Source organism: Silene latifolia, chromosome 7 (genome assembly GCF_048544455.1).
Source record: "Silene latifolia isolate original U9 population chromosome 7, ASM4854445v1, whole genome shotgun sequence".
Classification (NCBI taxonomy): domain Eukaryota; kingdom Viridiplantae; phylum Streptophyta; class Magnoliopsida; order Caryophyllales; family Caryophyllaceae; genus Silene; species Silene latifolia.
The window spans coordinates 40,070,950-40,085,072 of NC_133532.1; the positions used below are offsets into that span (position 1 = coordinate 40,070,950).

A 14,123-nucleotide genomic window follows, 5' to 3' on the forward strand; every position below is an offset into this window, starting at 1 on the left:
GCTAGTTACATTTGATTATGGGTCCTTGATATGTGTAAATGTTTGTGTGAGGTTCTAACCTCACGAGTCATGGTATGGATAATATTCATAAGGCTGGTATCTGTGATTCCATTTAATATGCTACGTCGTGATCTAGTAGAGCAATTTTAAGAAAGTCATGTGGTCAAGGAAGTTGTGCTGAGTCAGTGTTATGAGATTGTAAAAGTTGCGATGACTACCGATGTGGTTGTTGTGCACTGTGCACGGTAATTCGTGTTGTGATACGAGTATTTTTCGTGTTGTCATAGATTGTTGTTTATTTACTGCTATTTCACGTCAGTGTCGATCGGGGCATATAGACCGTTGTTTTGTTTCCCGATGTTTCTTACCAGTGTCGGCTTGGGAGTGAGAATAGAGTATGATATGAAAGAGAGTTGGGTATGGTTCTGTTGTTGTCATGGTATAGTAATATTTTGTTGATGGGACACAGTTGTGAGAGGCTGTTAGAGTACTTTTAATCTTGTTTTAGATAAGGCGTTGGTAGACATAGTTGTGGCAAGAGAATTGTGGAACATGTGTGGTATGAACTGGAAACTACAGGTGGTTTAGCACCTTTTCTTGGGACAGTGAGTACGGAGTTTTGGGACTTAGTATCATGTCAAGTTAAGAGTGAGTTTTATGGTAATAAAAGAGATGAACTTGAGAAGCTAATGTGAGTATGTGTAATATTTTGTGGATTGTGAGCTAAGATCGTGGAGATGAGTGTATAAGTATATAGAAGTATGTTGTTTTACGGTAATAAGGAAGAGATGGAGTGGTGATTATACTGAGGATTTTATGATATATGTAATGTGAGTACAGAATAATTGGAGGCACGAGAACTGTTAGAGAAAGAGAGCCCTGGATATAGGAATGGTTGTAGGTCTTGAGGTTATAGTGGGTTATCGTTGACATGCGGTAATAATGAGGTTTATGGGAGGTATAGCAAAGGACCTAGTATTAGTGAGTTACGAGGACGTAGCATTTATCTTAAGAGGATTAGAAGGGGAAAAGAGAGTTTGATGGTTGTACATATTATAGTACAATTGGAAGTTTGAGTGTTGGTGTAGAGTAAATGATGGATTCGTGTTGTGGTTGATTTTATTACAGGTAATGGCAGTGCTCGTAGTAGTATGATGTTTAGGAGTGTGAGTAAACTTCGAGGACGAAGTTCGTTTTAAGGGTGGTAGAATGTAACATTCCGTCTTGATGGTTGATCTTGTCCGGTGGATTGTCTTCGTAATTGAGGGTGCTAGTGAGCGTTATGGAAGTATGACAGAGTTGGTAACACTTATGTTGTGGGTATCCGATAGTATTATGGAGTTAGTATTGGGAGTCTATGCTGTAGTTGAGACGATATCGTGAGCCATGTTGTGGAAGGAAGCGTGGTTTGTGGAGGTAGTGTTAGGTATCCATGTTTTATAGGTTGGGTTGGAACTTCGGGGACGAAGTTCTTTTTAAGGGGGAAGATTGTAATACTACGGTTTTCCTAAGCTGGTACTCGGCCGAGTATGGCCTACTCGGTCGAGTAAGGGGTGTCGTGTATCCTGGTTTGGCTACTGCCCAGGAACACTCGACCGAATATGTGGAATACTCGACCGAGTAGAGGGTACTCGGCCGAGTATACTCTAAACTCGGGCGAGTATCCGGTCTGACGGGTTTAATTCCGTGATTTGGTTAAGGTGATTAGAGATTATTATAAATTATGCTTTTACAGTTTCTAAATCATTTTTTTACCAAAACTAAACGACGCTCACATCTCTCTCTAATCACCCTAATCATTCTCAAGGCTAATTGATCGGTCGCAAGTATACACTTCCGTCTCTTGTCTCAATTTGTTTGGTAAGTCTTTAGTTCGTTGTAATCTGCTAATAGGTTGTCTTTTAGGGTTTGGCCCTAATTATTGTTTGGGTTAATTTGGGGGTTTAGGGTTTGGTCATCATATGTGTGTTGATTGTTGTTTATCATTGTTGTAGGTGATGATGTGGTATTTGTTATGCATTTGTATGATTGATTGCAACGTAGCGGATTGCGAAAAGGTAGGGTTTCCCTACTCAGTTCCTGTTTAATTGATTTAAGTTTGTATTGCGATTGTGGTGATGGTTGTTGTGATTATCTGTTGTTGTTGGAGTGTTGGAGTTGGTGTTGGGTGGTGACGATTGATGATGATGATGGTTCGCGAGGTGCGTCCTCGGCTGAATGGAGTCACTTACGGGAGTGGCTTCACACCCTAGTTTCGCCCTTCGTGGAACCCGCCACGGTACGGGATGTGCACATTAATGGACAGGGTTATCGCTCGTTGATGAGCGGGGTTTAGGTGGGGATTGGCTGCGGTCCCCCACTGGCGGCGATGATTACCTGTAATCCGGCAGGGCTACACACCTTGGTGTGTAGTCAGTGATTGTGTGTGACCGGGAGACGGGGTGGATGTTGAACAGCTGATTACCTTGTTGTACTTGTCTTACTTTAATTATTAAGTAACTGGCCCCGTTGTTGTTTTGTAAAATTTTTAGTGATCCATTTGGGGATGGTGAGCAGATTGTGACAAGTGATGTAGTCGTTTAGCTTTGGGGCAGTCATGGGGAGTCACCACACAAGCTTAGCTTCCGGTGTCAAGAGTTTTTTGTGTCTTTTGTAGTTGTTGATTTCATAACAGTACTTTGGTTTGAGTTTTCTTTGAGACGATGTAAACATTACTTTTTCGCACTTTAATAAATGTGTTTTGGATTGTTGCTTTTGATATACTAACCTCGAGCAACCGAGATGGTAACAGCCTTTCATGCTAGGGTAGTCCTTGGTAAGGTACCTTGGTATGAGGGGGTGTTACACCATTTTTAAAAGTCTTGCAAGGTTGACGGTTCAGCTTTATTATAAACATTTTATAACTCGTTTGCATTTGACAGTTTGTGCTATAAGTGTTAGTTTGCTTGCATTAAATTGCTTTAAGTGGACGATTTGTAGCTAGCTCTGAGTTTTACTTCGTTCCACTAGGTTCTTAGTTGCATAAGTTTGCTTGGGGACAAGCAAAAGTTTGGTTTGGGAAGTTTGATGCGTGTTATTTATATAGTCTTTTTAAGCTTTATTTGCACGCATTTCTATGTATTTTACGTAGTATTATGCTACAAATGTCCCCCGAGTCATATACTTTGATTTGTTTTGTCTTATTGGCAGGAATGTACCAAAGAAGACGGAACTAAGCCTTTTACTGTCCTTTTAGCTTGCATTTAGGAGATGGAAGGAATTTGAGCGAGAATACTTCTGCCTTGGGATGTGTGAAAACGTCTTGGAAGCAAATCAACGAGCTATGTGCTGATTCAGTGGCAGTTAAGCCGATTGAGAGCTTTTGTTGGCCTATATGCTCGATCGACACCTTTTAGATGGTGAACAGTTCTTGATCGAACTCTTGCTATGTTCGATCGAGAGGTGGGTTTTTGGTGTTCCTCGATCGAGTAGAATTTATACTCGATCGAGAGGTTTTGGCTGGAAGTTGATCGATCGAGGAGTTTGGAAGTGCTCGATCGATCACTTTGTTATCCGACGCAAGATTTTTACTGGTAAACCTTATTTACTTAATATCTTAAGTTATCGTATTAGGTTAATAAATATCTCTCCTATAAATAGGAGAGACTTAATTAGGTTTAGTGATCCTCATTATTGCAGAATTAATCATTCAGTTTTAATTACTTTCATTTCTCTCCTTCGAGGTTGCTTTCATTTTCCGGATCTTCAATTGTGTAATTTCTTTACTCTCTTTTATTCAATTCTCCTTTGCAACACTTAATTTCTCGTCCCTTAATTGCTGTTAGTCATTAGGATTTATATTTAGTTTATGCAAGTTCCTCTTATTCATCTTTATACCATGTTTAATATTGCTTTATTTATCGTTGTTAGTTTTATTATCGATATGAGTAGCTAAATTCCTTTTTGCTAGGATCAGGGGAGCCATGATAGTAAAACACTGACGCTTTAATTAGTTTAGGAGGTTTATTGTGAAAATTGTTTTATAGCAATATAACTGTAATTACTTGGTTGAGTGCACGCAACTAATCTAATTAACCCGGTTAAATTCAGACCTAGATCGGAAGATGTGAAGGAATAGACCTGTTATTAACATTAGACTACCCTAATCAGAGCGGAAGCTATTTAGGAAGAATCTAGGGCGGATAGCGGACCGGAAGGACCTTTCCACTACCCTTCTCACAGACCGACTGACCTTACCTTTAGTTGATTTGCGTAATATCATGGTGAACCGACATCCTAGCATATTTCTCTCTATTTGATCACACTCCTTTTCACTCTTGATAATTTTGATTGTTGTTTCTTTTATTACTTTTAATTCAGTTCATTAGTTTAGTCAAAACAACTCAATCAAACACCCCCAATTTGTGACTGTAGACAGACTAGATAACAGGTAGATAATGACCGCCTCCCTATGGAATACGATAACCGACTTACCTCTGCTACATTAGTTAGAGCCGGTTAGGTTTATTTTTAATAGGGTTGCGACAGTCGTGTCAAACTCTCATCTCCGCAATCAAATAATCGAGTAGGGAGGGCGGTATGACCAATGAGGTATGATTCTCAAAAGGTGATCGAATCAATAGCCCTATTATGTTTCCAAAATAATGTAGCTTTGCCATTGCCAATCGAAGACCCGATGCGCTTTCTAAGAATATCCATCGCTTCCACAGTTCCATTCCAAGTATTCGAGCTGGCCTGTTTAGTCTTAAATAGATCGACATCGCATCGCCTTTGCAATATTTATGTCTTAAGACTAGCCCATAGCGAGTTTGGTTCCGTGACCATGCTCGAACTAAGCTTAGCCATAAAGGCTATGTTAACCTGGTGCTTGAACGAATCCGAAGTCCTTTGTCGATTTTTTTTTCATTAGTGACCATATTCCATGAAACAAGACTGAGACCCCGCGAGTCTTGGTCACCACATTGACACCACCCCATAAGAAGCGGCACGATTTTTGGTCAAGATCATCATAAAGTGAGCGAGGCCACTTGGCATGCATAAGATGGAATTGCTGATAAAGTGAACTGGATTCATACTCTCACATTATAATAACAAAACGTCTTATTTGTAACAGTCTCTTCAAAAAGATCTCTTACAAGTTACAACCCCTCCCACCCACTTACCCCTTTATCTCACGTCTTTTCAAAGTGACAGATTTTATCATCACAAATGAGAATTCGTATTATATTAAACCTTTAACGTTATCATTCTCGAAACAAACATCTACTTTTAAAAAAACTCATTGAAATATTGAGTCATACTATGAGTCAATGAGTCAATCTCTAGAATCAAGCAAAGCGAGCATAGTTTAAAACAGTAAAACACAAATCAACATTCAACACTGCTACTGCCTACTTGTACTCCCACTGCTACTACTTCACTATCACAAACCCCACACACTTTCTCTCTCTACATCCATTTTCTCTCTCTTCACCGTAACAACCACCGCATACCGCCGTAGATCGAGCTCCACATTCCCCAGATCTACTCCTTCTCCTCCTCCTTCTTCTCCGCCGCCGACGCTGCCGTTGCCCTCGTCGTCGCCGGCGGCATTGTCGGCCTAGGGTTTCCTTGAATTTTTTTAAATCAAAATGGGGATTTTAATTTCGAGCTTACTCTATAAAAAACAACAACCACCACATTTTTGACTGACTTCTTGTTCTTGTCGTTGTTGTTGTTGGTGTAAAAAATGCGGCTTTCAGTCTTTCTCCTTTGTTTCTCTCTCCTCCACCTCACTCATTTTTCCTCTGGTATATATTTTTAATTTATTTTTGTTTTTTGTTTGTTGTTTTTTAGTTACTACTAACTTTTTTGTCTTTTTGATTAATTTGTTTGGATATTGACTATTGAGTTGTGATGTTATTCATTTTTGTAGACATTGTAGGTTTGTGATTAGTGACGTTTTTTTTGTAAGCTTTTCGAATAGTGGCGGAACCAAGATTTGAAGTTGTTGGTGGGTGAAAAAATAGATTAAATTATTTGCCAACCCCGGTGTACTAGTAATTTAGGAAAAGGTTCAAAAATTTTCACTCAGATGTCATTTATTGGCGGAACCAAGATTTGAAGTCAGTGGGCGAGAACATAGATTGAATTTTTTTTTTTGCCAACCCTAGTGTAGTAATTTAGTAAAAAGTTCTAATTTTTTTCACTCGAATTGTAATTTAGCGGCGGAACCGAGATTTGAAGTTGGTGGGCAAAAACATAGATTGGATTTTTGCCAACCCTAGTGTAGTAATTAAGAAAAAAGTTCGGAAAATTCATTCAAGTTGCCATTTAGTGGCGGAACCAATAATTGAAGTCAGTGGGCGAAAACATAGTTACATAGATTGTATTTTTTTTTCAACATGACTGTAGTAATGTGATATAGAAATTTTGAAAAAAGTTCGGAAATTTTAACTAATGTTATTAATTTTCTATTTGGATGTTTAGTCCCCTCGTTCGGCCACTGCTTCCGTTATAGTTTTAATTTTGAGGTTAGCTGGGCAAAATGGAAACACAAGTTATTTTTTTTATAAGTTGTTAGGAAAATCGGGGAATGCTAATTTAGTTGGATATAAGGCGTGGTATATTGATAGATTCACAGGTTGTTGGAATGAAGGGTGCATATTCTGTTCTTAGGAACGGATGGGGGTCGATAGATTATATACGTGGTGAGGCAAGGTAGGTGATTGGTTAGTTAGGGTATTTTGTGCAAAATGGTAATTTTTAACCTTTTTCTCTAGCTTTTAGGAAACTTGGAGCAATTTTCTATTTTGGTGATGTAGATATTTTGGAAGGATTCTTACGTGATCAAGTTAATAGGAAATTTGGAGTATTCGTAAGTCGTAACGGATTTTAAGGATGGAGTAATGGTATGTGTAAAGACGAATGAGGAGTTGAATAACATGACAAGACCAGCTAAGTGGGATTACGGACTAGAGAGTAGGCAAGCAATCAAGCACGTGTCCTGGAATTTCCGCTTTGTGAGCTGGTCAGTTACTTACGGCATTTCTTGTGCTTTGATCCATACTATAATGAGTGTATTTGATGGGAAAATAGAAAACTGGATTCTATAATTTAGGAGATCAATGCCGGGAGAGCTGTTTGTTTAGCGTAACTTGAACGGGCAAGGTCATGTAGTAATTGATGCATGACAGGGACTGGACGGTTTTTACTTTGTTTCCTGCCTTAATAATGTCGGTTTGGGAAGTTGTCTTTCTTTATCGCTGAATCTGGCGGAAGTGTTTGACTATTATCTCTTTATACCGAAGAAATGTGGGTCAGTAATCAGGATCAATATTTTATATTCGATACATGGAACTAGTGGAGGATTTTGTCGTTTAAGCATTTCATACTTACTAAAGTCAGCTTTGACAGCTGTTCTTGTATGTACGCTTTTGTCGTGGCATGCCTGTGATTTTAACGACTTATGTTGTTATGTTCCAATCCAAGGAATGATAACCATTTACCTTATACGGAAAACTCTACAGGAACTAAGAAAGGAATATAAGATTTTTATCTGATTTTTTTTTTCTTCATCAATTCAAGACAGTCCTTCCTTATCTAACTTGTTTGTCATTATCTTACTATAGTTTTGGCATGGCCGTATCCCTTGTCTGATAACAAAAGCTTATAGACACAATTCCCTAGCGGTCATATAAGAATTGAGGATAGCTGTGCTGCATTTTTGCAATATTTGTTTTTTAATATATTTGTGCTATTGTTGACATTCTGACATCATGGGGAATTATTAATTCAGTGTTGATGATGTGTCCCTAACTCCCTAATGTCTGAGTTGAATGCCTGATGTTGTGTATCTCTTGCTTTAGTCACATAAATGGTTTTAATATATTTGGATTATGGAGATGTGATTTAATGTGCTGGCTCGATTTTATTTGGCTAAAATTATGGGTATTTGAGTGGTTCCCTTCAATCTATTTGATTGAAATAGGTAGTACTTCTATATGGATGTTAGTGAAGAGTGGAAAAATTGAAAGCCTTGATAATGCCATATTCTCCTTTATAAAGGAACTTTGGTTACCTCTCTCTGTACTTTGGTAGATTATCTTGTTCTTATTTTTTTAAGTAATACTTTGCTTGAAATTGTGTTTGTTTTTGTCAGCTACACTTTCCAATCTAGTCATTAAGTGAAATGTCTTTTTTTTTTTCAGGTGGTTTGTTTTTGTCTTTTACAACGAACCAATTGCAACGGAAGACTAAGCCTTCCGTTGGATCTTCAGCAGCTCCCTCACCCTCTCCTGCATATCAAGGTCTTCATCCTTAATCTTAACTCGAGACATTTCTATATCGTCAACTATAGATTGGAAAGGTGGCTAGCCTGTATTATGTTGTTTTAATCCTACGCCTTTTCAGGACCGACTACTTCACCACATCATAGGCCTTTTCACAGACGTCGTGGTCATCACCATAGATTGAGACCACACATGCCATCTCCTGCTCCTGCTGCTACACCAGGTAATAATGGGCCATTAAAATTTACTTGGGAGTCAGGAACCAATCAATTTTCTGTGTGGATAGTATAACTAATTTGTTTGTTTATGAGACTTGTGAAAACCAATGAGCTCGCATGCTTGAAAATGTCAAGTGTAGCTGATAAACTCTCACGCGTCTCTAAAATATGGTTGAGAAATAAGGCAAAGTATAATATCTTTCAGAGAAATACCACAGTACTTATTTGCTGTCTAGCATCTTTGCAAATCCTACTATCTGCTTGAACTAAGCTTTGATTTTACAGCAGAAAACTATTAACAGGGTTACCTAAACCTTTGCCTTTTCTCTTTGTATTATGTTATCTGTCCTATGGCTGCTGATAGTAATAGGGTATTAAATAAGGGCTTTGAGATTAAAACTCGACTGCTTTGTAAAGGTGTTGAAGATCACTGTAATCACATTTTTCCATATTTGAGGCAGTATTGGCCACATTCTACGAGATTAGGCGATGTCAATTAATACCATGACATTGAAAGAAACCGAGATTTAATACCATGGCTGATATTCTCTGGAAGGATGCTATTAATACTTCGTTCCAATATGGAATGTTGCAGCGCATGAACTGAATTATCATATATTCCATCCATTCACAGGGATTTACTGTATTTACTTTTGGACCAAAGGTTTTGGTGATGGGAGATATGTGAGAGAAGAATGTTGATTGTGTTATTTCTTACCCAAAATAGAAATGCAGTGAATTGATTTGAACATCTCCAAAAAAGTAAATGTAGTGAATCCAAATGTATAGGTGGGAGTAATAGGTTTTTGGTCTCTATTTTGGATGTTTGCTCTTTGCTCTCTGTCTGAATAGGTGTCCGAACTCTGATCTTGATTCTGACATCATATTTTAACTTGCAGGCTGTGGTCAGACATGTTTGGAACCGCTGGCTCCTGCTGTAATAAATACTCCTTGCGGTTGTGTTTTCCCTATGAAAGTCAGGCTTTTGTTAAGTATTGCTGTTTATGCTGTGTTTCATGAGGTTAATGAGCTAGAGATTGAGATTGCGTCAGGAACGTATTTGAAGCAAGATCAAGTTCAAATAGTGGGTGCTACCGCTGATTCTGAGAATCAGGAAAGAACACTAGTTGATATTAACTTGGTTCCTCTTGCTGAGAAGTTTGACAATACCACTGCTTTACTGACTTATGAGAGATTAAGACGAAAGGCCGTGCCTCTAAATACAACTCTTTTTGGCATTTATGATGTGATTTACATTAGCTATCCAGGTACTATTATTATCTTCCTTCATACAAGTAACTGTTCTTTTTGTCATGTCCAAGTTTCCCAACAGTTGTGTCTGATGATATTTTTTTCCTGTTGTTGCAGGACTTCCTTCACAGTTTCCATCTGGGGGCGATGTTGGCAATGGTCCTGCTGGAAGTGTTGTGGATGGACAATACCCAGTTACTGCCAATGTCATGAACAAAAACAAAAAAATAAGTTCCGGAATTGTGTGTGTTATTGTGTTCTCTGCTTGTGTTTTACTGGTAGCTTGCTCTGCAGCAATTTACATAATTGTAAAATGGAGAATGGCTAGAAACACATCAAATGCATCTGGACTGCTCTTTACACCATCTACTGATAAGAAAAATGGTAATTTTTTTTAAAAAATAATTTGTGTTCGTATCAAATATGAATATTTATACCTAGTCGTAAACTTCTAACGTCTATAATTGATTAGCTTTTTCCTCATAATTCAACTTTTCTGTTATTGACTTGTGTTAACAACTTAACCCAATCACAAAAAGCAGTAGACTTCTCGAATACTTCTAAATATGTGCTCCGACTCTATTTACATGATGTAGGGGGATGTCTATATCCCTTTAGAATTTAATGTCTTCTATAGTAAGTACTCTTTGTCTATAACCTGGGAATGCTTAGCTAGTGAGCACCAACGTAAGCGCTAAGTTGCTATTCTTACTAAACTGCTCATCCGAAAGCAATAAATCAAATTTTGTATTGATCGATGCTTTAGGACAAAATTCTGACCTCCTAAATAAGGCATTTGATTTATTCATCAAACTGAAACATGTTATTTTCTCTGTCTCTTCAGTCATATTGCTTACATATTGTGTTCTTGAGGGATAGTCTGTGCACACAAATTGTTTACTCTCAACATTGCTTAAATGCAGGCATTGGGTCTACTTTGTCAAGCAGTATAGCAAGCTCTACATTCATGTCACTCTTCACATCCATTCCTGCATATGCATTCCCCGTGAAGACCTTTACGATTGCTGAACTTGTGAAGGCCACAGATAAGTTCAGTTCTTGTAGAATTTTGGGTGAAGGAGGTTTTGGGCGTGTCTATCATGGCGTTTTGGAAGATGGAGTGGAGGTTGCTGTAAAGTTGCTGACAAAGGATGACCAGAATGGAGATCGTGAGTTTATTGCAGAAGTAGAGTTACTAAGCCGATTGCACCACCGCAACCTTGTGAAACTAATTGGTATATGCATTGAAGGACACCGAAGGTGCTTGGTGTATGAAGTGGTGCACAATGGCAGTGTTGATTCCCATTTGCATGGTGAGATTTTTATTTCGTCGTGTCGAGTATATATGCATTCTGTATAGATCACCAAAAACCATTCGATCATTCCTAGTAACCCCTTATCAACAAATCAAATCATGAAAATAACACCTCCAAGGGAAATCAATTCCAACCACTTGAACACAAGGACCCCAACTACCTAATCAACAGAAATAGTAAGCCGATTTCTACCATATAAATCAAATACAATGAAGAGTGATAAAACTGATGTAATGTGTCGCATAGCCCAAGAAACGAAATTAGCAAAAGACTAAACAAACTAAGGTTTTAGAGTTTTTTTGGGGGGTGGGGATTAGAAACTTCAACCAAAATTTTGAAAAAAATATGTTGTATCTAGACATGTATTAAGAGAATTTAATGGTACAAAGATGACACTGGTTGACCATGAAGTCAAATGGAGATGATATCAAAGCCTAAAGGGATACATTTTTTTCTTAGAACAAAAGTTGGACAAAATGCAGAAAAATTTAGTTTTCGATGTCCAGGACCCCGAGCCGTTGTTTGTAGATCTGCCAGTGATGCCACCATCCTGACTGTTTAAACAATTTACAGAAGAGACCTTTTATGATGTTTCAGGTGTCGATATGGAAAAGGGACCTTTGGATTGGGATGCGAGGTTGAAAATTGCTCTTGGAGCTGCAAGAGGTTTGGCTTATCTACACGAGGATTCTAATCCTCGAGTTATTCACCGAGATTTCAAGGCCAGCAATGTTTTATTAGAAGAGGACTTCACACCGAAGGTGTCTGATTTTGGATTGGCCAGAGAAGCAACACAAGGAAGCCAACACATCTCTACTCGTGTCATGGGAACCTTTGGGTATGTTATTGTTTGTATTGTCTAAACATGTTTTATTTCCAGAACCTGCTTTAGATGGTAGCGAGGCCAAATATATGTTGTCCTTTGGCGCCATGGACCCACCCCTGAAATACTGATATGGTGAACTTTAAAAATACAGGTATGTTGCACCTGAATATGCAATGACTGGACATTTGCTTGTTAAAAGCGATGTTTACAGTTACGGGGTTGTCCTGCTGGAGCTTCTTACAGGTCGAAAACCTGTGGACATGTCACGACCTCAGGGACAAGAAAACTTGGTGACATGGGCACGGCCTCTCTTGTCCAGCCGAGAAGGTGTAGAGCAATTAGTGGATCCCACCTTAGATGGAAAATACAATTTCGATGACTTAGCCAAGGTAGCAGCGATCGCTTCAATGTGTGTACATCCAGAAGTGACTCATAGACCCTTCATGGGTGAAGTGGTTCAGGCCCTTAAACTGATCTATAACGACAGTGACGAGACTTGTGAAGATTGTGGTAGTCTCAAGGATTCTTCAGTTTTGGACATGGACAATAAGAGTGATATTGAGCAGTCCGAGACCAGCTGGTGGAATGCAGGCTATGGACATGGTGGTTCTTTCATAACTATGGATTATAGTTCTGGTCCCCTCGATGCAACAGAAAACAGACCGTTTTCATCTCCGGGGTTAGCTGGAGAACGAGGAACATTGCCGCATGCAAATCGATCAGGTCCGTTGAGAACAGTAAAGAACAAACCCTTGTTTTACCGATTAAAGGGTAGTATGAGTGAACATGCCGGTTATCTCTCAGGACGAGCTCGAAGTGATGGGTTTTGGGGTTGATGGTCTTATTCTTATACTCAAGAAAAGAGTGTTTCAAGTGTACAATTTGGGGGGTACCTGTGACGTGAATCGTGTATGAGAAAGTATCTAGCGTGCGACCAACTAGAATCATAATGTAATCCTCATTCGTAGCAGAAAATCAGTGTTCCGGGTGTAGCTACCTAGCTAGCATAGATAATATGGTTTTCTTCCATATTTTGAGAAAACCGATGGTTTTCAACTTGAAAATCGATTCATTTACGCCATACAGAGCTGCCATTGTAAGTTGACATAACTAATTTCTTAAGTAAATAACTTTTTTTCTTTTTTCTAACTTGGACGGATGCTTGGTGAGTTTCCTCTATCATACATGTGCTCTGTGATTTTGGATGTTCTTTAGATGTCATGTACTATTATTATTCTTGATGTGTGGTAGTCTTTCCATGATGGCAATCTTGCATAAGGTAATATCCCTTGCTATTGATATTGTCTCCCTATCCTTTTTTGTCCTTAATGAGGTACAATGAGAGGAACAGATTATGAACATTCGGATATTTTGCGTCGCTGGTTTTCCTTAAGATGGCCGCATCCGTGTTAAATGTAAAAAGGGTCAAATACTCCCCCCCATATAGATAGATGGGACAAGAGTGTCATTCTTTTGGCATTATGTGTTTTGTCTCATCAAGCTATTTGACCGAGTTCTTGTTTAAGTTGGATATGACCGTCTTAAACAAGAATTTGTGATACACCGGAACTTAGAATCTTTGATTATTATTCTGGATTCTTTTGTTAAATCCAAAGTAAGTCTTGACGATTGAAAGTGTTGGTCAGTTGGCGATTTAAGTAAACTCGGGGCAAATATAAGGGTTGAAATACTTTTAAAGAAAAACGCGTTCTTGTAAGTATCATTTGCTTATTCGATCCAACGTATTCCTACAGCAGAAGGATTGTCAAGGTTTAGCTCGATCCATGCTCTAACAGAGTAGTCAATATTCGCATTTTTTTCCCTCATTGCATCATTCCGGAGGACTTGTACAGTCGTATTTTGCAACACCTTTGTGTGTGTTTTATGTGAAACGATCTCACACAAGTCGGGAAAAAACATAACAAGAAAACTTGTTCAAAACTCAATTGGCTCTCTAAATAGGTCGATACTCGATATCCAACAACTATAGAAAAAAGTATGATATTTGATCCGTTTTAGTGTTAAGACGGTTACAGAAGACTAACCGACAAGTATAATGCAAGTAGCCATCCCATTAGTGCTCCATGATCAAACTTAACACATTGCATTACATCACAAAAACAGTATTACACACATAAACAAACACAAATACTCAATCATAAACTAACGGCTAAAAAGACGCTTGCAGGCCTTGACAACCTTAGACCCCACATGCTTTTTCCCTGAATTATTACTACTACTA

At 38.5% G+C, this 14,123-nt stretch overlaps 1 protein-coding gene across 2 annotated transcripts; it reads left to right on the forward strand.

Moving 5' to 3' along the window:
- Positions 1-5,256: 5,256 nt before the first annotated feature.
- On the forward strand, positions 5,257-13,030 carry LOC141592059 (receptor-like serine/threonine-protein kinase ALE2). 2 transcript variants are annotated; one of them, XM_074412623.1, is made up of 9 exons: positions 5,377-5,789; positions 6,841-7,009; positions 8,190-8,288; positions 8,392-8,493; positions 9,388-9,756; positions 9,857-10,123; positions 10,663-11,052; positions 11,653-11,893; positions 12,033-13,030. In XM_074412623.1, the coding sequence occupies exons 4-9, from the start codon at positions 8,463-8,465 to the stop codon at positions 12,715-12,717; spliced, it is 1,983 nt and encodes a 660-aa protein (XP_074268724.1). In that variant the 5' UTR covers positions 5,377-5,789; positions 6,841-7,009; positions 8,190-8,288; positions 8,392-8,462; the 3' UTR covers positions 12,718-13,030. The 2 variants fall into 2 exon arrangements, with proteins under 2 accessions (XP_074268722.1, XP_074268724.1); XM_074412621.1 differs by lacking the exon at positions 6,841-7,009 and having other exon boundaries at positions 5,257-5,789.
- Positions 13,031-14,123: the final 1,093 nt, after the last annotated feature.